This window comes from Nematolebias whitei, chromosome 15 (genome assembly GCF_014905685.2).
Source record: "Nematolebias whitei isolate Nwh7 chromosome 15, NemWhi1, whole genome shotgun sequence".
NCBI classification, from domain to species: Eukaryota; Metazoa; Chordata; class Actinopteri; order Cyprinodontiformes; family Rivulidae; genus Nematolebias; species Nematolebias whitei.
In genome coordinates, this window is record NC_056512.1 from 23,036,545 (window position 1) to 23,056,883 (window position 20,339).

Below are 20,339 nucleotides of genomic sequence, written 5' to 3' on the forward strand. Positions count from 1 at the left end.
CCCCCCCCCCCCCCCCCCCCCCCCGATTCCCATCAGTTTTCATAGCGTGCGGACAGATCCACAGAGGACGCCATCACCATAGCTCTCCACATCGTGCAGAGTCATCTGGAATGACAGCAGAGCTATGCTAGGATGCTCTTTGTGGAATATAGCTCAGCATTCAACACAATCATCCCAGACATGATGACTAACGAAAAGAAAAGCTTTGCAGAGAGTGGTGAAGGCTGCACAGAAATCTGTTGGAATCAGCCTCCCCACCATCACAGACATCTACACCTCCAGATGCAGGAAGAGGGCCACCTGCATCATGAAGGACCCCACTCACCCAGCACACACACTTTTTGCCCCACTCCCCTCAGGAAGGAGGTTGAGGAGCATTAAGTGTAGAACCACTAGACTGAGGAACAGCTTCTACCCTGAGGCTGTTAGATTCATGAATCTCTAACTAGAATAGTCGCTGTGAAAAACCATATGTTGCTGCTGATCTGTTTCATGTTGCTGCTGATCTGTTTCATGTTGCTGCTGATCTGTTTCAATGTTGATGTGTTCATGCATGCACATCTGCTCACACAGACTCATGTTCATGTTTGTGCTGATGTTCAATGTTTTATGTTATGAGTGCTTAGTGTATATTTAGTTGATGTTTTTCTTAGTTCATATCTTAGATGTTATTACTGTTTTTCTTTTACATTTTATTGTTGGATGTAACTGGGACCCCGTGTACATAATTTCGCTCCACCACATGTACCACATGAGGTGCAAATGACAATAAAGAAACTCTGACTCTGACTCTGACTAACAACTGGGCCCCCTGGGCCTCCCTCCCCACATGTGCGCCTGGTTAAAAGACTTTCTATCCAACCGGTCCCAAACTGTGAGGCTTGGCCCTTACCTTTCCTCTACCTGCACACTGAGCACCGGTTCACCACAGGGCTGAGTGCTAAGTCCCCTTCTGTACTGCCTCTACACCCTATGTCTGTCGTGCGGCTCACAAAAACACCATCATCAAATTTGTGGATAATCCTACAGCGGTTGGACTAATCTCAAAGGAAGATGAAACAATTTACAGAGAGGAGGTCCAGAAGTTAACTACTTGTGGAATTCAGGAAGCACAGAACTGACCCCTTCTCTCCGCGATGGACATCTACATCTCCCAGTCTCTCTGCAGACCACAGAACATGTCTAAGGACAGCTGTCACCCTGGTTCTCAACTCTTTGAACAGTGGCCCTCTGGCAGGAGCTTCAGATTGATCAAAACCACAACTTAAAAGACTGAGAAACAGTTTCTCCAGTTAACAGTTTCTTTCCAAGGGCTATACCCTTTCTGAACTCTCATATGAACTGATCTCATTCAGACTTCCTTCTCACCAATACTTTAACAATTATGTGCATTATTTTAATTAATATCACCACTGCTGCTGCTGCTCTTTAGACTCTTGGCCACTGAGAAAGATCTATCTCAACAATGTGCAATAGTCACCTCTGTGTGATATACTTTCATTTACATTATATATTTTTATATTACATGTATATGTTTATTTATGTTAAGCTATGTAACATGAAAAGGTTTTTGGGAATCTAGATAGTCTACATTTGTCTTGTACTAAAAAGGGATTAGCTCCTCAATCTCATTGTGCATTCTGTATGTGCACAATAAAGATCATTCTATTCTAGAATGTTCTGTTTATCAAACAGCATGGTTTCTGTGAAGAGCTGGGTCTAAATCCTTCCAGACAATCAAATAACACTTTGATCCATGATTAATGATTAATGATTAACAAATAAATAGATTTTTGTTAGCAAATGACCCTTTCATTCATGGTGTAAGTTGTGTGAGAGAAGCCTCACTGCAGAAAGTATCAGTGTGGTATTAAAGACATTCAGGTGGAGGATCATTATTGGAACAGATGTGATGAAATAATTGGTTTAAAATAGAACTGTCAGCCAGCAGGGTGCGGTTGGACACAGGTTCTCTGTGACCTATTTTTAGGTTATGTTCAGATCTTGAATATCCACTAATATAAAATAGGTTAACGATGAAACAGACAAAACAAGAAATGATGTCCTCACTCCACCTCATGTCCTCTCTAACTCCATGTATCTCCCTCTTTGTCTTTTTCCTGGCAGCTGCATTTCTAACCTTCTACCAATATACCCACTGTCCCTCCTCATGTCCAAACCATCTCAGTCTGGCCTCTCAGTTGTTCAACCTGTGCTCCTTGTAGTCTCACTGTTCCACCGGCCTCCCTCTCATTCACATGTACTCTGTCTAACTATGTTCATTCCTCTTCTTTCTGTGTAGTGTTTAAAGTGCCATCTTGTCATTGTCCTCCAACTAGTTATGATTGCACAGTTTAAAAATCAAAATTGATGATTGTCTGATGATGCATTAGAGAACGTTTGAACCAAACATATAAGCTTTAGAGCAGCATATATAGTCGTCATCATGTGCAAGGCTTTCATTAGCAATGCCAAACCACATTATTTAAGTTTTGTAAAATAAGATTTACTGATAGGTGTTCTGATATGTCTTCAGGAGGAGAGAGCAGATGCATCATGTTCATAGTTAGGTCTAAGTGTTATGGCTCTCCAGCCCACATGACTTCATTCCTGGTTGCTGACAAGTCTTTTCCTCCCTCTGTCTTAGGTCAACATATTCTGTTTCTTTGAATCGTCTCTTCCCTGGAGTTTTCTGCTCAACATTTTCTTTTGTTGTAAAATGATAAAAATCAGCACGCTTGTTTTTTTTCTTCTCTTGCCTTGTTATCTTTTCTATCGTGACAAAATGCATTTCCCAGCAGCGTGGGCTGTACGTCAGCACGGGTGTGAAGCGGACGGTCACTTTATAATATCATGAGATTCAAATCTAGAAAGGTTACAAGTGGGAATGAAATAAATTATCTGAACTTAGCCGAACTCGTTAACACGAGCAGTTTAAACAGTTGGCGTTGCCTTTGTGTTTGTAAAATATCTGAAGCAACAGTGTTGCACGTCAACCACTTTATGATGTTAGGAGGAACACTGAATTCAAATACAAATTATTTGTAGGGTGTTTGTGGAAAAGCCCTTTGTGATAAAAAGAAATTTAAAAAAAGCCCACACTCACAGAGATAGACTTGGTCAACCCCAGTAATTCTCAATCAGGTCATTTGGACAGTTTCGTTTTTATAGAGACGTGGAGGGCTTCATCAGTCTGAGGGTCCACTTAAGGAGTTTACTGCTTGGTGGAAAAACAGTTTCCTGGAACTCCTCAGACTAATGAAGCCCTCCAGATAGAGGGCGAAACGACTCTATAAAAACGAAACTGTCCAGATGACCTGATTGAGAATTGTTGGATTTGATACCTGGATGATTGAACATGAACTTTGTTGACTTTGTCAACTAAAACCAGGAACCTTAGGATATTTTGTACTTTCCGAGGATTTATTCGTAAACAAAGAAGGAAGAAAAACAGATGCTTGTTCACGTTAACTCCGCGGGAACTTCACCTGAGCTTTCACCGTCCCTAACACCAAAAAATCCGTAAGCTGTCAAACCTGTTTGTTTAATGCCGAGAAATAAAGAAGGAAACGCAGCAGTTTTTTTTTTTTTCCAAGATGAGACGGATAGCTTTGTCAGATTTGTCCACACCTAAAGTCGTCACCTGTGATCCTCCCAGCTGCTGAAGGTTTGTTAAGGACAGGAAGTCGTTATTATTTAGAGCAATCACTGTCATTCATAAGTTGGCTCAAATTAAACACCAGCTGTTCTATTTTTAAAATAACTTTAACAGCAAGATTTATGGCAAACAGCATGCCAGTCAAAACACAGGATTGAGGAACTACTCTTATAAGCTAAAAGAAAATATAAATTAATTTAACAAAACAGAAGTTTTACATTCAAGTCAACTAATTTAGACAGAAAAGTGAGTTAATCACAAATAATGAATAAAATACCTTTAATGGCAAATATAGGTCAAGTCAGAGTCAGAGTTTCTTTATTTGTCATATGCACCAAATATGGTACATGTGGTGGAACGAAATTGTGTACACAGGGTCCCGGTTACATCCAGCAATAAAATGTAAAAGAAAAACAGTAATAAGATCTAAGATATGAACTAAGAAAAACGTTAAACTAAAAATACACTAAGCACTAGTTGTACAAAAACAATACGCCGAACAGCAGCACGGACATGAGTCTGTGTGAGCAGATGAGCACGCATGAACACAGTAGCATGGATAATCAGCAGCATGAGATCAGCAGCACATATCAACAATCAAGTGGCATTACAGTGAATAAATCACTGTGATTATCCTGGTTAGAGATTCATGAGTCTAACAGCTTATATATATATATATATGTATATATATATATATATATACATATATATATATATATGTGTGAATAAACGCTGATAGTTGGCTGCTCAGATTGGAAAATAATGATTTAGTAAGGAAAAGGTTCTGAAACGGATACAGAAATTTAAGTAGACTATTCATTTTTACAGAGTTTATTTTACCCTCTAGAGTGTGAGGTAGAGATTGCTATCTAGCAATGTCCTGCTTAAGGTTCGCCATGAGCATTAGATAATTAATTTTATAAAGGTTCTTATGATCTTGTGTTCTCAAAATGCCAAGATATTTAAATTGTTTTAATCTAATTTTAAAAGGTACGGTGTCTAAAATTTTATTTTCTATAGAAATCACAGGCTTCAGCTCGCTCTTTTGAAGATTAACCTAATAGCCAAATAGTTTACCAAATTTTTGAAGCAAAGCAAGTAACTCAGGAACAGGAATGCAAGTAAGAGGATCTAAAAGCATGTCATCGGCATATAAAGAAACTTTGTGCTGTGTCCAATCCATTTATCCCTTTAATGATGGTGGTTTGCCGTAAAGCAACATCTAGTGTTTCTATCGCTTACACAAATAGAAGGGGTGAGAGTGGGCACCTCTGTCTTGTACCGCGTTCCAATTCAAAGTAACTGTGTTACAGTTAGTGCAGACTGCCGCTCTTGGGGAGGTACAGTATATATAAACCTCACCCATGATATGAATTTGGGACCAGATTTAAATAGATTTAAAGTCTTAAACAGATAATTACCCTCCACCCGGTCAAACGCCTTCTCGTCCAAAGTGGGAGAATTTATGTCAAGGTTTATGGATGTTTTTTAACTACTATGGTTGAGAATGTTAACTACCCACAAACTGCCCATGAACCATATGTTTGAGTTAGCAGAGAGAGCTGGATGAGGAGTTGATTGAGTATGTGCACCTGATAACTCCAAGGACGGTCTATATGAGCTGCGGAGCTGAGGCCATCATGACCTTGTTTTTCCTCCAACCTCTCAGTTTGGACTCTACAGCACTCTGTTCAACCCGCAGGCCAGTTCAGGTACTGCACCTACAGGAACCAGACGCATGGGGGATACCACAGTACTTTTGGGAGAGAAAATACCAGGTCCAGGTCTAGATACTAGGTCTCTCTTGTAAATGAGTCCCCGAGGCTCAATGGGATTAACCTGTCTAAATAAATGTTGAATGAATAATCTGACCTGCTGTACTGAACTGTCTTTCAATACTTTCAATAAGGTCATATGTGGTGCCTATCTTCTGGCTGACTCTGCGGTGGAAACCATTTTGGGTGTGTTGGTGGTGCTGTGGGTGCTCCCAGATCATTGACCTATATACAAGAATATACATCACTGGTTCAGCTCTTCTTGAAGGTGGGTCTAACGTTACCTGCCGTCTTTGCAGTGATTCAATGGACCAACTCCCCTCTCGCCATCGGTTACTTTCAAACAAACTAATTTAAAAAGAAACACAATGTGAATCTAACGTGTAACACAACACATTATAGAAATGTACAAACCGGATTCCATAAAAGTTGGGACACTAAACAAATTGTGAATAAAAACTGAATGCAATGATTTGGAGGTGCCAACATCTAATATTTTATTCAGAATAGAACACAAATCACAGATCAAAAGTTTAAACTGAGAGAATGTATCATTTTAAGGGAAAAATCTGTTGTTTCCAAATTTCATGGCGTCAACAAATCCCAAAAAAGTTGGGAGAAGTCCATTTTTACCACTGTGTGGCATCCCCCCTTCTTCTTACAACACTCAACAGACGTCTGGGGACAGAGGAGACCAGTTTCTCAAGTTTAGAAATAGGAACGCTCTCCCATTCATGTCTAATACAGGCCTCTAACTGTTCAATCGTCTTGGGCCTTCTTTGTTGCACCTTCCTCTTTATGATGCACCAAATGTTATCTATAGGTGAAAGATCTGGACTGCAGGCTGGCCATTTCAGTACCCGGATCCTTCTCCTATGTAGCCATGATGTTGTGATTGCTGCAGAATGTGATCTGGCATTATCGTGTTGAAAAATGCAGGGTCTTCCCTGAAAGAGATGATGTCTAGATGGGAGCATATGTTGTTCTAGAACCTGAACATAGTTCTCTGCATTAATGGTGCCTTTCCAGACATGCAAGCTGCCCATGCCACAAGCACTCATGCAACCCCATACCATCAGTGATGCAGGCTTCTGAACGGAGCGTCGATATCAACTTGGGCTATCCTTGTCCTCTCTGGTCCGGATGACATGGCGTCCCAGTGTTCCATAAAGAACTTCAAATCGTGTCTCATCTGACCACAGAACAGTCTTCCATTTTGCCACACTCCATTTTAAATGACCCCTGGCCCAGTGCAAACGTCTGAGCTTGCGGAGCTTGCTTAGAAATGGCTTCCTCTTTGCACTGTAGAGTTTCAGCTGGCAACGGCAGATGGCACGGTGGATTGTGTTCACTGACAATGCTTTCTGGAAGTATTCCTGAGCCCATTCTGTTATTTCCTTGACAGTGGCATTCCTGTTTGAGGTGCAGTGACGTTTAAGGGCCCGGAGATCACGAACATCCAGTAGAGTTTTACGGCCTTGACCCTTACTCACAGCGATTGTTCCAGATTCTCTGAATCTTTTGATGATGTTATGCACGGTTGATGATGATAACTTAAAAGTCTTTGCTATTTTACGCTGGGTAACACCATTCTGGTATTGCTGCACTATCTTTCTGCGCAACAATGGTGGAATTGGTGATCCTCTTACCATCTTGGCTTCTGAGAGACACTGACACTCTGAGAAGCACTTTTTATACCCAATCATGTTGTCGATTGACCTAATTAGTGTTAATTGATCTTCCAGCTGTTCGTATATGCTCAATTTCCTTTTGCCAGCCACTTATTGCTACTTGTCCCAACTTTTTGGGGATTTGTTGACACTGTGAAATTTTGAATCAACATATTTTTCCTTTAAAATGTTACATTTACTCAGATTACACTTTTGATCTTTCATCTATGTTATATTACGAATAAAATATTGACATTTGCCATCTCTACATCATTGCATTCAGTTTTATTCACAATTTGTTTAGTGTCCCAACTTTTTGGGAATCCGGTTTGTAGTCTAGTAGAAAGTACAGATACTTAATGTAAAATGTAGTGGAATAAAGTACCTATGTTTAACTCTATCTACTTAAGTCAAATACAGATACGTGAAAAATGTACTTAAGTACAGTAACAAAGTACTTGTTCTTTGTTACATCCAACCACTGGCTGAAAGTAACAGAAAAATGTTTACATTTGGACAAGAAAGCTGAAGCAGAACAAAATGTGAAAGGAGCAGTAAAACGTTGTAAACAGATGTAAAGATCTGAAGGATGTAAAATGAACTCAGTTCATTTTCTAAATGAAAAAGTGTCAGAAAAAGCTAAGTAATTCAAAAAGCTAGTTTCACCAAGACCGAAAGTCATAGCACCCTTCATCTGAATGAGCTGAACATTTTGATACATGATTTGTTGAAATAGCACAAAAATTGTGGAACAAGAAAGATGCCGGAAAATGTATGGAAGAAAAATGAATCCCAAGAGTGAATGCTTCACGAGCGTTCACACAACTATTTTCAAGTGACTTGATTAAGCAATGAGGTACGGGGATTCTGCTTTCTTTTCCCGCTAACTCCTCTTGCAGCTCCTGAGTAGCAAGGCGAAGCTAACCCCCCTCTCCTGATGAGGTTCTTCAGTACTCAAGGCTGCTTGGTCCAACCAGACTCTGCTGGAACATGGTCCTTCACCAGTACTTTGTCTGGCCTTGGGGTGATTTAGTCTGAACTCAAGAATTACCAACCTTGTTTCTCTTTGTAGCTTCAAGCGAGACCTTCAGCATGCTCTGATGTTCACAGCTGAGAGGGGTCAGCTCCTCTGAGTCTGAAGTCCTGGTTCTGAAGTGGAGAAAGACTGAACGCTCCCTCTGGGTCTGAGGTGACCTCTGAGAAGTTCAGGCCTCTGGCAGGGCTGGGTTTTCTCCAGTAGTTCTGCCCTAATCCCATCTGTTTGTATGCAATTTTGAAATTGCATTTTTGTTGTCCGTGTCTTGTGTCTTTTACGTTAGCAAAATATCTCACAAACCACTGGACAGATATTAACAAAACTCTCAGAAATTAATCAAAGAATGATCATCTGCAACCAATTCATTTTTGTAGTCAGTCCCATTCAAGTTGCTACAGCAGCCAATCAATACAAGCCAGCAGCTAAACATGGCTGCGTCTGGTGTGGTCGTAGCTGAATCAACCTCAGCACATTTTCTGAGTGAATTTTCTTTATGAATATCTCACACTTTCACATGAAAACCTACATAAACTCAGCTCAAACTCTGTCCCTACTCAGCATAATTTGGATTCAGTCTAAAACTATGAACTTCAAGGATGCTAGGCCTTACATTTAAAGTGTTATTGAGTTGTGTCTTGTAAAACTGCACAAATAATGACAAAACAGTATTAAGTGCACCTCATCATTATTATTATATGCACGTTTCTTTCGGCTGCTTTCTTCTGTAGGGGTTGCCACTGCGAGTGAAATTGCATAAAAGATTTAGCAACCGTTTTCACCTGGATGCCCTTTCTGAAGCAAGCTGGGCTCAAACCAGCAACTGCAGGATTACAAGACCATGGCACTGACCACCAGCTACTGCAGTCCCAGATCACAACTATGTCATTGCTGAAAAAATGCTATATTCCTACTGTGCACGACTAAAAAGCCACACCGGTCTTTAGTCAGACTAGTGTTGCAAACTCCTCGCTAACTTCACATAATTGGCCACGTTTATGTATTTGGACACACGTTATAGTAGAGAGGAATAATGTCGTGGAAATCATCGTCTGGTTTGGTTTTGAACATTACGGTCTCAAGGAGTCTACGACAGGTCATAGTAAAACATGAATGGCAGTACTGAGGGTCAACGTGTGATCATAAGGCTGTAGTATGAATGTAGTTTGTATTGTGAACAATAACAGAGATCTAAATGCAGATGACCTCCATTGGACTGTTTTTAGATCTTAATAACTCATAAAGTACAAAAAGTTATAATAAAAGTCGTCTGCACAGATCCTTGTGCGTTAGACCCATCAAATATCATCAGGACATAAAAGGCTGGAGGAAGACAATCAGGTTTCCACTAGAATTTCATTAAAATATGCAAATTTATGATATTTCTTATGAAAATACCTTCATGGAATAATACATGATTCAATACAAGAACTATATATGTGGCATATTGGTTTCCAAATGAGTGAAAAAGGCACAAAAGGAGAAAATGAAGAAAGCAGGAGAACATGAGCGCGGTCGCTGCCGTTAGCACTCACACCGAACAATTATAAGTCAACCTGACCTACTGTCGAGCATCTGAGGAAAACAATGAAAAAAGTAAAGTTGTGTAGCACTGAGGCAACAAGGCAGCTTACAGTCACATTTCTATATTCATATGAAAGCAAACAATCCTAGAAACAGGAGCATTACTGTCAGCGTACATGATTAAACTGGTTCATCTGATGCTCAGACAGGACGACAGAATAAAGTCAGAAACATTTTTAAACATTTTGTTCCAGTCACAGTCTCATCGTTGTAGCGTTTGGAAGTGTTTAAGCAGCTCCAGCTCAGAATATTCACCACCCTCGGGCACTGGGTTACATGTCTCTAACTTGTGACAGGGATTTGTTGGTGTTGCTGAAGATTTTAGGCCTTTTGATCAGCTCTGTAGCTCAACACAGGAGGGTTAAGGCAGAGAAGTTGGGCGATAATGAGTGTTGGAGCTCCAACTGCTGGTGTCTGCTGAGGATGAGGGATATAAGGGAAATAATTACGGGCTTAGATTATGTGGCATGTAATTTGGAGATGGGAGTCTGTTCATAAAGGAGCTGCTGTAATTTTTTTTTATCAGAGCAGAAGTGGGTCCCTGCTGACGTCGGTCGGCGCAAACGGAAGACCTCCGGGTCCTTTTCTTCTACTCTGGCTGAGGAGCCGGGGTCTCGTTGGCATTGTTGTCAGTGATCTTGTTTTCCAGCTCATCGTCTGACAGGAGCTCCAGAGAGGTGCCCTCCACCTGCAGCGGGCGTCGGCCTGAGCGACTGGAGGAGAAGCTGACGGGGCCGCCGCGCCTGCAGGAGACGGAGGAGCAACGGTAAGGCAAGGGTTCTGACACCACAGGCGGGAGCACACAACAAACAAACAAGCAGTACACTGATGTCCCCCGCCGTTGGGGGATTTGGAGAGTGAATGTTTGAAGTTCTAGAGATGAGTGTTTTTTTGGACTGGAACTGAACAAAGAATGCAAGTAAAGCTAAATGTTTTTGGAGCGAGATATTCAAGTGGGTGGCGTTACACTGTGGAGAAGAACAGAGGTAGGTTTATTTATTATTTTTTAATGCTCGACTGAGGCAGCGCAGAGGATCCTGGTGAGAGGAATGGAGGAGTCAGGGAGTGGCCAATGAAGACCATGGCCACCATTGATTAATTTTCCACCACTCCAAGGTCCACCTCGACCATTTGAGGAAACTACATTTATATGCATTTTATAAACTAGAAAGCAGTTTCCTCAAACGATAGGAGTGGCCAGTTTATATATAAATGTATACACATAGATACAGTATGTGGTGGTGGCCATCTTGGATTTTGACGTGGCAACCCTATTTTTGATAGTGACCTTGCTTATGCCTAGATGCAGTCACACTCCAAAATGGAAGTCGACGTGTTGCTTAATTTTAAAGTTATCAATCTCACAATGTTAACAAATACAGTGACCATGAAGTAGGGATACAGTAGTCCAATTAGTAGTAGTAGTTTAGTATTATATATATATATATATGCATGAAGGTGTTATAAACACTTCCCACACTCTTGCAATATTCTAAACATTATATCTAAACTCTAAACGCTCTAAAAGAGCACAGCATGTTATGATTTCAGCTCTCTGCCTCCTGATGCACTTTGCCATCTGGAAGCGCTTTCGGCCACGCCCACTTCTGTGGTGCAGAATGGAGATATGACACGCTGCAGAAGGATGCTTCTACTGCAGCTGTGGACTGCACACAGGTGCAGCAGGTGCTAAATAATTTAAAATAATTTATTTTAAATAAAAATTCCATGTCCATCGTGCGGCTCATCCATCAGTCAGCCAATTGTGTCTTGTCCAATCTTATTTTGAAAAACCGTGATAGAGCAAGACCAAATGAAGCGTGAAGTAGAGAAGGACTATTGCATACATTTATGGCGGCAGCCATCTTGGATTTTGACCTGTCAATCCAATTTTCTAAAGGAAGCTTTCTTCCAAGATATAGCCACACACCAAAATGGAAGTGTGTAACTCTTTTATTTTTCAAGTTATCATGCTCACAACGTGCACGGACAAACCGAGGGTATTTCTAATTCCTCCTTTTTGCTCCGTGACGGGAAACAAAAGTTCTCGAGAAATTCTGAAGGTTGCCCACGCAGCTACGACTCAAAATTCCAACATAAGTTAACTTTCTTATATAAAACTCAATAGTAACTTTTATTTTGCAATAATCTAAGCTGACAAAATGTGATGTTTTGATGTGTAAACTATAAAAGAAGTATAAAGTTTACTCAAAGGTTAGTGTGACAAATTACACTGTAGGTTGGCCATTAGCTAATCAGAAAATCTGAAAATTTAAACTGGAGACATGTAAAAAGTTTTAAAAATAGTAAAACACCAATTTAACCATGTAAAGTCCAAGTTCTCACTGCATAGTTCAACTCCCTGTGACATCTTTAAACTCTGAATGATGTTTCTAATGTGAAGCATGTGAAGAGAGCTGGTTCTCCTATAGTCAAACATTCGTTGTTGTGTCTGTGGAAATGTTTTCAGCATTTTGTGAATTTTATCAACAGTCTTCCGTACACTGTACTGCTACCAGAGGTCCCACTATGCCTGATTTATTTAGCCACACATTATCATGTATGTTTTGTATGCGATCTTCTAAAGCTTCAGGAGTTGTAAAACAGAAACTGTGACATGGAGAGAAAACCACATCTTTCTGTCGTTGCAGATAGTTCATGCTGTGAATGTGAAGTGATTGCTGCTGTGCACCACACAGCACCTGAGACGGTTCTTGAGCGTGTGAACCTCGCGGCTCAGACCCTCGCTGGCCTCGGTGGCGTCGTCCAGCTCTCTCTGCAGCTTCCTGCGCAAGGCGTTGGCCCTCGTCGCCTCCTCCTCGGCCTCTTCGAGCTGCCGCTTCAGCTGCTTCATACGAGAGTTCGCCTTCTCCACCTTCACACACACAAACAAGAAAATAAACATTTAAAACTAATGAAAACATCCAAAGCGTGACAACAGTTTATCATAACATTATCAGTGAACATACTTGCTCTTTGAACTGGTCGGCATGGCGACGCTCATCCTCCACCTGCATGCAGACTTCTTTCAGCTTCTTCTCGGTTCTTCTCACTATCTTATTGGCTGCTGCTCGCTCCCTTTAGTGATGAAAACATGATTATAAATTTATCCTGCAACAGTTCTCAGAAAAAAATGGTTTTATTTCCTCTCACCTGGCCTCTTGCTCCATCTGTTCCTCCAGCTGGGCTATTTTGGCCTCCAGAGCTGTGATGGTGGCCTTGAAGCGGTTCTTCACAGAGCCCTCCAGCTCGCTCAGCTTGGCCCGCAGATCCTTGTTCTGACGCTCCAACTGCTGGCGAGCGTTTTCACTCTTCTGGGCAGTGCTGCGCTCCGCGCTCAATTCTGTGGTCAGGGTGTCCACCTAGAGGGGACGTAGAGAACAGAGGAGCATGTCATGGAGAGGAGCGGTGCAGGATTACAAGACAACGAGCCATAACTGGAGAGAAACAAACAAAGAATGTTTTCAGCTGTTCCCTTCATCTCCACAGAGAGGGAACTCACATGAAAGATTAGGAAATTGTTTTAAACCCCTTACTGATGTAACCTGGGCTCAAACCTGCAGCCTCAGGATCACAAGACCGCAGCACTGACCACCGAGCTACAACAGCCTCAACAAACAGAGAATAAAGCTGATAAATAAATCTGACTCCAGCACACCTGCATGGTCGACTTCCTGAATCTGTCGTTGAGCAGCTCCATGTTGCCCTGCTCCTCCTCCAGCTCCTCCTCCAGCTGGGCTATTCGAGCCTCAAGTCGCCTCTTCTCATCCATCAGAGCAGCCCTGGTGTTCAGAGAGAAGACATCTTAGTGGAGGCAGCAGACGAGCTTCTTCAGACGTGTCACTGTTCCTGCTCTGATGGTTCATTTAAACCACGCTCAGGCAACAAGTGTTAAAGCAGCTTAGATCAGATTAACACACACAATCAAACTGATCAATGAACTGCATTCCTTTTACAGAAATAATGATTTAGCTCGTCTGCCTAATTCAGACGTGGGCAACTTAAGGCTCGAGGGCCAAAAGTGGCCCTTGAACAATCTCCACCAGGCCCCAATGTCTTTAGTTCAAAAGAAAACAAATAAAAAACTGAAAAGTGGGGCGTGCAATATTATTCGGCCCCCTTGCGTTAATATTTTGTAGCGCCGCCTTTTGCTGCAGTTCCAGCTGCAAGTCTCTTGGGGTATGTCTCTATCAGTTTTGCCCATTCTTCTTTGCAAAACAGCTCGAGCTCAGTGAGGTTGGATGGAGAGCGTTTGTGAACAGCAGTCTTCAGCTCTTTCCACAGATTCTCGATTGGATTCAGGTCTGGACTTTGACTTGGCCATTCCAACACCTGGATATGTTTATTTGTGAACCATTCCATTGTAGATTTGGCTTTATGTTTTGGATCATTGTCTTGTTGGAAGATAAATCTCTGTCCCAGTCTCAGGTCTCTTGCAGACTCAAACAGGTTTTCTTCCAGAATGGTCCTGTATTTGGCCCCATCCATCTTCCCTGTCCCTGCTGATGAAAAGCAGGCCCAAACCATGATGCTGCCACCACCATGTTTGACAGTGGGGATGGTGTGTTCAAGGTGATGAGCTGTGTTGCTTTTACACCAAACATATCGTTTTGCATTGTGGCCAAACAGTTGGATTTTGGTTTCATCTGACCAGAGCACCTTCTTCCACATGTTTGGTGTGTCTCCCAGGTGCTTGTGACAAACTTTAAACAACACTTTTTATGGATATCTTTGAGAAATGGCTTTCTTCTTGCCACTCTTCCATAAAGGTCAGATTTGTGCAGTGTACGACTGATTGTTGTCCTATGGACAGACTCTCTCACCTCAGCTGTAGATCTCTGCAGTTCATCCAGAGTGATCATGGGCCTCTTGGCTGCATCTCTGATCAGTCTTCTCCTTGTTCCAGATGAAAGTTTAAAGGGACGGCCGGGTCTTGGTAGATTTGCAGTGGTCTGATACTCCTTCCATTTCAATATGATTGCTTGCACAGTGCTCCTTGGGATGTTTAAAGTTTGGAAAATCTTTTTGTATCCAAATCCAGCTTTAAACTTCTCCACAACAGTATCTCGGACCTGCCTGGTGTGTTCCTTGGTCTTCATGATGCTCTCTGTGCTTTGAACAGAACCCTGAGACTATCACAGAGCAGGTGCATTTATACGGAGACTTGATTACACACAGGTGGATTCTATTTATCATCATCAGTCATTTGGGACAACATTGGATCATTCGTAGATCCTCACTGAACTTCTGGAGTGAGTTTGCTGCACTGAAAGTAAAGGGGCCCAATAATATTGCACGCCCCACTTTTCAGTTTTTTATTTGTTAAAAAAGTTTGACACATCCAATAAATTTCATTCCACTTCACGATTGTGGCACAATTGTTATTGATTCTTCACAAAAAATAAAAAAAATATTTCTTTATGTTTGAAGCCTGAAATGTGGCAAAAGGTTGAAAAGTTCAAGGGGGCCTAATACTTTCGCAAGGCACTGTATGTCTTATATTCCAGTATGTCTTATTCTTAAAGGTTATTGGAAAGACATGTTTGTATAAAGCATGCTAACTATGCTATAACAACAAACAAAAAAAAAGCCCGAAAAAAGTTTTTTACATTATCTGTCAAAGAAAAATTTCCAATTCTCCATTCAGCCCTTTGATTGATTTAAACATCTTGATATAGCTCTTTGGAAAAAAAAATGCTGCCCACCTCTGGTCTAATTCACAAAGCTGCGACTAACAAACAGGCTATGATGTGTTCAGTTTGTCTACACCTAAATGGGGTGTTACTGAGAGGAAGATCTGCTCGTTATGTAATTATCTGTCATGGCAGATAGCACCGGGCATACAGTTAGCATGAAATAGTTACATCTCAGGAGAAAACACAAAGGAAGCTTAGAAATCTGCTGCTCAAATGCTTTCACTCACTCCCCCAGTCTAAAGCCAAGTGAAGGCAAGTGGGAGTCTGACCCGCCCTGCAGGGTTGAAAGGAGCAGCGCACACATCATGAACCAGAAAAAAACAAAGTAATAAGTGAATATTAGATGATTGATTAAAACCCCAAACATTAATTACTGATTTAGAAATGCCTTCCTGACTGTGTCTCCCGCCTCATACAATGAGATGTGGTTCATGCAGTTTTAGTCCCCTCTGTGCTTCATCTGTTAGGATCTGTGATGTTCTCCGTCATTTCTGCACCTGCTGTGTTTGGGAAGACCGGTCAAATGTAGTTGTGCAGACATGACAACTGCAATCTGACACTGGACAGTTGTGCTTATGCCAATATTTAATGATTACCATTTGCTTTGTTTGTACAACACCAAGAAGGAGCAGGTGTTGGGGGCAAATGATCCCTAAACACAACTTTCTTAAAGCTCCTTGGATGAAAAGTGAAATATCTTTAATAACCAAGGAAGGTTGTCCAGCACTTTGTTTAACAACTCTAAGTATCAGTCAGCTGCTTTGCATCTTTATGGAGGGTTCTCAAGTATCTTCAGACAAGACACTGCACCCTCTGCCCATGCGTACTTACTGGAGCACAAATGGTGACGGTAAACTGGTGCTTTTCTTAGTGTAGACAGTTGGGAATCGTTTATATTTTTAGAGTCTGTAATTTACCCAAGAAATAATGATCTAGGATCTAAACTCTATCTAGGGTTTATCCCATATCTAGCTCATGAATGAACAGCTGGAATGGAAAACAACTCCCTGAACGTTTCTGCTGACGGGTAACTTCAACCTGATCAACGTGGTGACATCTGCTTACTTTCCGGAGGTGCTGTTTGAGATATCATCCTGCAGCTCGTCTCGTTCTTGCTCTGCGTGACGCCGACCCCTCTCAGAGGCCGCGAGGTCCTGCAGAGCAGAAAAACAAAGTTTAGACACACACTGATGTGCACAAATTTAACAAACGTTTCGCAATGTCACCCAAACAAACAGTCCCACGTGCAGCTCTGACCTCGTGTAGCTGAACGATCTCAGCCTCCAGACTCTTGAGTTTCTTCTCAGTCTCTTTAGACATGGCAAAAATATCATCCCTGGAGGCCCGGGTGTCCTCCAGCTCCCTCTGATAGTCCTTCATCTGAGCCTGGAGGAGGCAAAGTCATCCAGTAAACAGAGAAGACAGAATTAAAAAGCTTCATCATCTAACAGAAATAAAATGAGCACCTGTAACTTCCGCAGCTGTTTAATGGCTTCGTCTCGGGCCTTGTTGGCTCCTTCAATGTGACTCTCTATGTCCTTCAGGTCCATCTCTAGCTTCTTCTTAGCTGCTACAGCCAAGGCTTTCTGCTTCCTCTCATCCTCCAACTCAGCCTCCATCTCTCGCACCTTGGGAGGAGGAGGCATTACAAGTCAGAGGGCGATAATGTAAAGCTCATGGTTCCTTACAGCCCAGTTATTACTGAGTACTATGTGCTGGCACCTGTTTGACGAGGGCTCTTTTCTTCTCATCGTTCTGGTCGTCCCGGCCCTGGAGGTCCCTCTCGTACTGGGCCTTCATGGCCTGCATGTTGACCTCTAGACGCAGCTTGGCATCCTCTGTGGCCTGCAGCTCATCCTCCAGCTCCTCCAGCTGAGTCTTCATCTCCTCCAGCTGCTGCTCCAGAGTGCGCTTGGACTTCTCCAACTCGTGGACCTGAGGAATGTGAGGAAATGTGACAAGTAGTAAAAGAAGGAGAATACAAAAGCACAATAGAATAACCCAACACTGTGGCTCACATTCTTGCCCACGTCGTCCTTTGAGCTCATCAGATCTTCCATTTCAGCACGGAGCTGCTTATTAATCCTCTCCAGCTCCTCTTTGGCCTCCAGGGCCTCATCCAGAGCTCTGGTCATGGACAGAGCTTTGGTCTCCTTCTCTCTGGCCTCGGCTTCGGCACGGTCACGCTCCTCTGCGTAACGTGCTGAGATGCTCTTCTCCTCAGCTAACATCTACAGACAAGGATGTGGATCAGTATCTAAGTTATATATTTCCCTAACAAACGTATTCTTCCAAAAAGCTGATTTACACAAATCTGTATAAAGCCCAGCAGATTAATGAAAAAAAAAAAGGATTATAACCTGGTCAAACTTCTTCTGTTTCTTCTCCAGGCTGGACACAATCTGTCTCTGGTGATCCAAGTCAACAGTGAGATCATCCAGCTCCTGCTGAAGACGGGTCTTTGTCTTCTCCATCTTCTCAAAGGCAATCGTTTTCTCCTCCAGACGTTGGCTGGCCAGCTCCAGGTCCTTCTGCAGTTTCTTTTTCACCTCCTCCAGGTTCTCGATTGTTCCGACGTCATCCTCGAGCTTTTTCTTGCTCTCTGACAGCTTTAAACACAAACAAGCAATCAGAGCCTGAATGCAACTAAAGCTAACGTGTTAAACAGCAGAGGTCCCACCTGAGCCTGTAGGGTCAGCTGCTGTTTCTCCAGATTCTTGCGTGCCTCCTCATCCTCCTCCTGTTGCTCCTGCAGAGCAGTTTTCTCCTCCTCAAGCTGGCGAATGCGGCTGCTCAGGTTCAGTTTCTGACGGGTCTCCTCCTGGAGCAGCTCCTACATGAAATTAAACGTCAGTCTTGTTATTCTAAAAGGAAAGACTCATTAAAAACCAATCTACTAGTTAACACTTGTCACCTGTGTGTCTTGGAGCTGGCTCTCCAAACCAGCAACATCTTTGGCCGTCTTGATCCCTTTCCTCTCTGCGTCCTCCAGCAAGGCAGACACATTATCCAGTTCAGTCTGTATAGAGAGGTTCAAACTAAATTACAGGCATAACAAAAAATTATAACAACAAATAGGGCTCTCAGTGATTTATCACTGTTGTTATCAAATAATAATGTAGATAAATTTGTGAACATATAAATTTTAATACAAGATCCATCTGTCATTTGAATGTACTGATGAAAAGACTTCCTTACTTGTCAAATGAGCTTTGAAATCAACAGAGTCAATCTCAAGTCATAACTTCCTGATAAAAATTTATAAAATTAAAGGAGTACCAAACCAGAAGCAACCTTATTACTGTTTACCCGTAGAGCTTCAGTTTACGTCATAATTTTCAATTTGCAAATCTTCTTTCAGCTTTGAGAAGCCCCAAACAAAAAACACGTCAATATGTGAGGCAGTTTGTACAAAATAGACTAAATTAATAAGGGGGGGAACAATACATCGATTTACATCGATTCAAAGATTAATGATTCAATTATATTGTGGTAAAACTAAAACGATTCATATAGTCATCTTTAAAATATGCTTTTATTTTGAAATTCCCAAGGCACGTCTGTGTCACCATTTCTGTGCACAGCTGCGCTCTGCAGCCGCCTCAGCAACATGGCAGATGAGGCAGAAAACACAGAATGAAATTCACTCTCCTGCTGGATTTAAAATCAACACTGGAAATATTTTTGATTTCAACAGAAGGACGGCTCAACAGACAAAACTTGTGTCGTATGCAACAGGTGCCAGTGTGAGTTAAAATACTCGGGAAACAACAAATTTGTCCGTTCACCTGAAGAAGAAACACGGCATTGATAGCCATGTTATGTAAGCTCAATATCTATTTTTGTTTCTTTATAACTGAAAGGTAATCAGGGCACTTGTAAGATAACTGGGTTAAAAAATGCACTTAAACATGAGAAATGTGAGACTATACTGAACAGGTCTTATTTATTTTTTCATTAATTAAGAAAAAAGTTTGTTTATTTAAATGCATGGTGCCTGTAATAACATAAATAAAATGGTTGAATCATATTTGAATTGTTTTTTGTAAATGTATTTATATGTAAATGAGATGGGCATTTGACATCACAATATATCGATCTCAGACTTGTGAATCAAATAGAATCAAAATCGTATCGTGACACACTTTGTGATATCGAGAAAAATCGTATCATCAAACAAACAAATCAATATAATATTGTATTGTGGTAAAGATGGTGATTTACACCCCTAAAAATTAATAAGAAAATGTAAAAATAAAATAAAATAAATTGCACTGCATTGGGGTTTTCCCTGTGAAGGACTTGTGACCTGTCCAGGGTGTCCCCCGCCTCTCGCACAGTGATGGCTGGATATGGGCACCAGTGACCCCCACGACCCGAAAAGAAAGAAGCGGTTAAAGATAATGGCTGGCTGGCTGGCTGGGGTTTTAGCACCTCTTATACAGTTTATATATGAAAATATCAACAATTTGGTTTTCTTTCCCACAATGTGTCTCACTGCTGTAGGACTTGTGGTCTTCTTTCAAATCCAAACTCTCATTGACTCCTATTTTATCAGAGCTCAATTTTTTTTAATTACAACCTGGAAATGAAGAGTGTTTATATCTTATGAAACCTCCTACATAAAATGTTGTAGATGGATGACAACTGATGTGTGATGAACAGAAGCTTCTGCCGCCTACAGTTCAGAAAGTTTTTAATTACGACTTTTACTTTTCTCAGTGACCGTCTGAGGCCTACTTTCTACTCTGCATTTCTGCAGTTCAAGAGCACTGTAATAAAGTGAGAGACACAGGGGTGTGGTTACTGTGGTGACCCTAATGAGCCAATGGGAGCAGCTTTAACGTGTTTTTGATCTTTGTTACACTTCTTTAAGCCCAAATTGTTCTATAATGAAAGACAACATGTATTATTCTAAACCAG

At 41.6% G+C, this 20,339-nt stretch overlaps 1 protein-coding gene across 1 annotated transcript in view; it reads right to left on the reverse strand.

Annotated features, from left to right (window-relative positions):
* Positions 1-9,580: 9,580 nt before the first annotated feature.
* The window catches only part of LOC119421551 (myosin-10), a 77,119-nt gene continuing 66,360 nt past the window's right edge, over positions 9,581-20,339 (reverse strand). The window contains exons 29-41 of the mRNA XM_037688895.1: positions 18,331-18,435; positions 18,097-18,249; positions 17,777-18,025; positions 17,435-17,647; positions 17,139-17,351; positions 16,883-17,044; positions 16,674-16,802; positions 16,482-16,570; positions 13,379-13,502; positions 12,874-13,082; positions 12,690-12,798; positions 12,423-12,595; positions 9,581-10,463 (exon numbers count right to left, since the gene is read on the reverse strand). Of these exons, the coding sequence (XP_037544823.1) occupies positions 10,310-10,463; positions 12,423-12,595; positions 12,690-12,798; positions 12,874-13,082; positions 13,379-13,502; positions 16,482-16,570; positions 16,674-16,802; positions 16,883-17,044; positions 17,139-17,351; positions 17,435-17,647; positions 17,777-18,025; positions 18,097-18,249; positions 18,331-18,435 (2,082 nt within the window). The 3' untranslated portion in view covers positions 9,581-10,309. The remainder of the gene's footprint in view (positions 10,464-12,422; positions 12,596-12,689; positions 12,799-12,873; positions 13,083-13,378; positions 13,503-16,481; positions 16,571-16,673; positions 16,803-16,882; positions 17,045-17,138; positions 17,352-17,434; positions 17,648-17,776; positions 18,026-18,096; positions 18,250-18,330; positions 18,436-20,339) is intronic.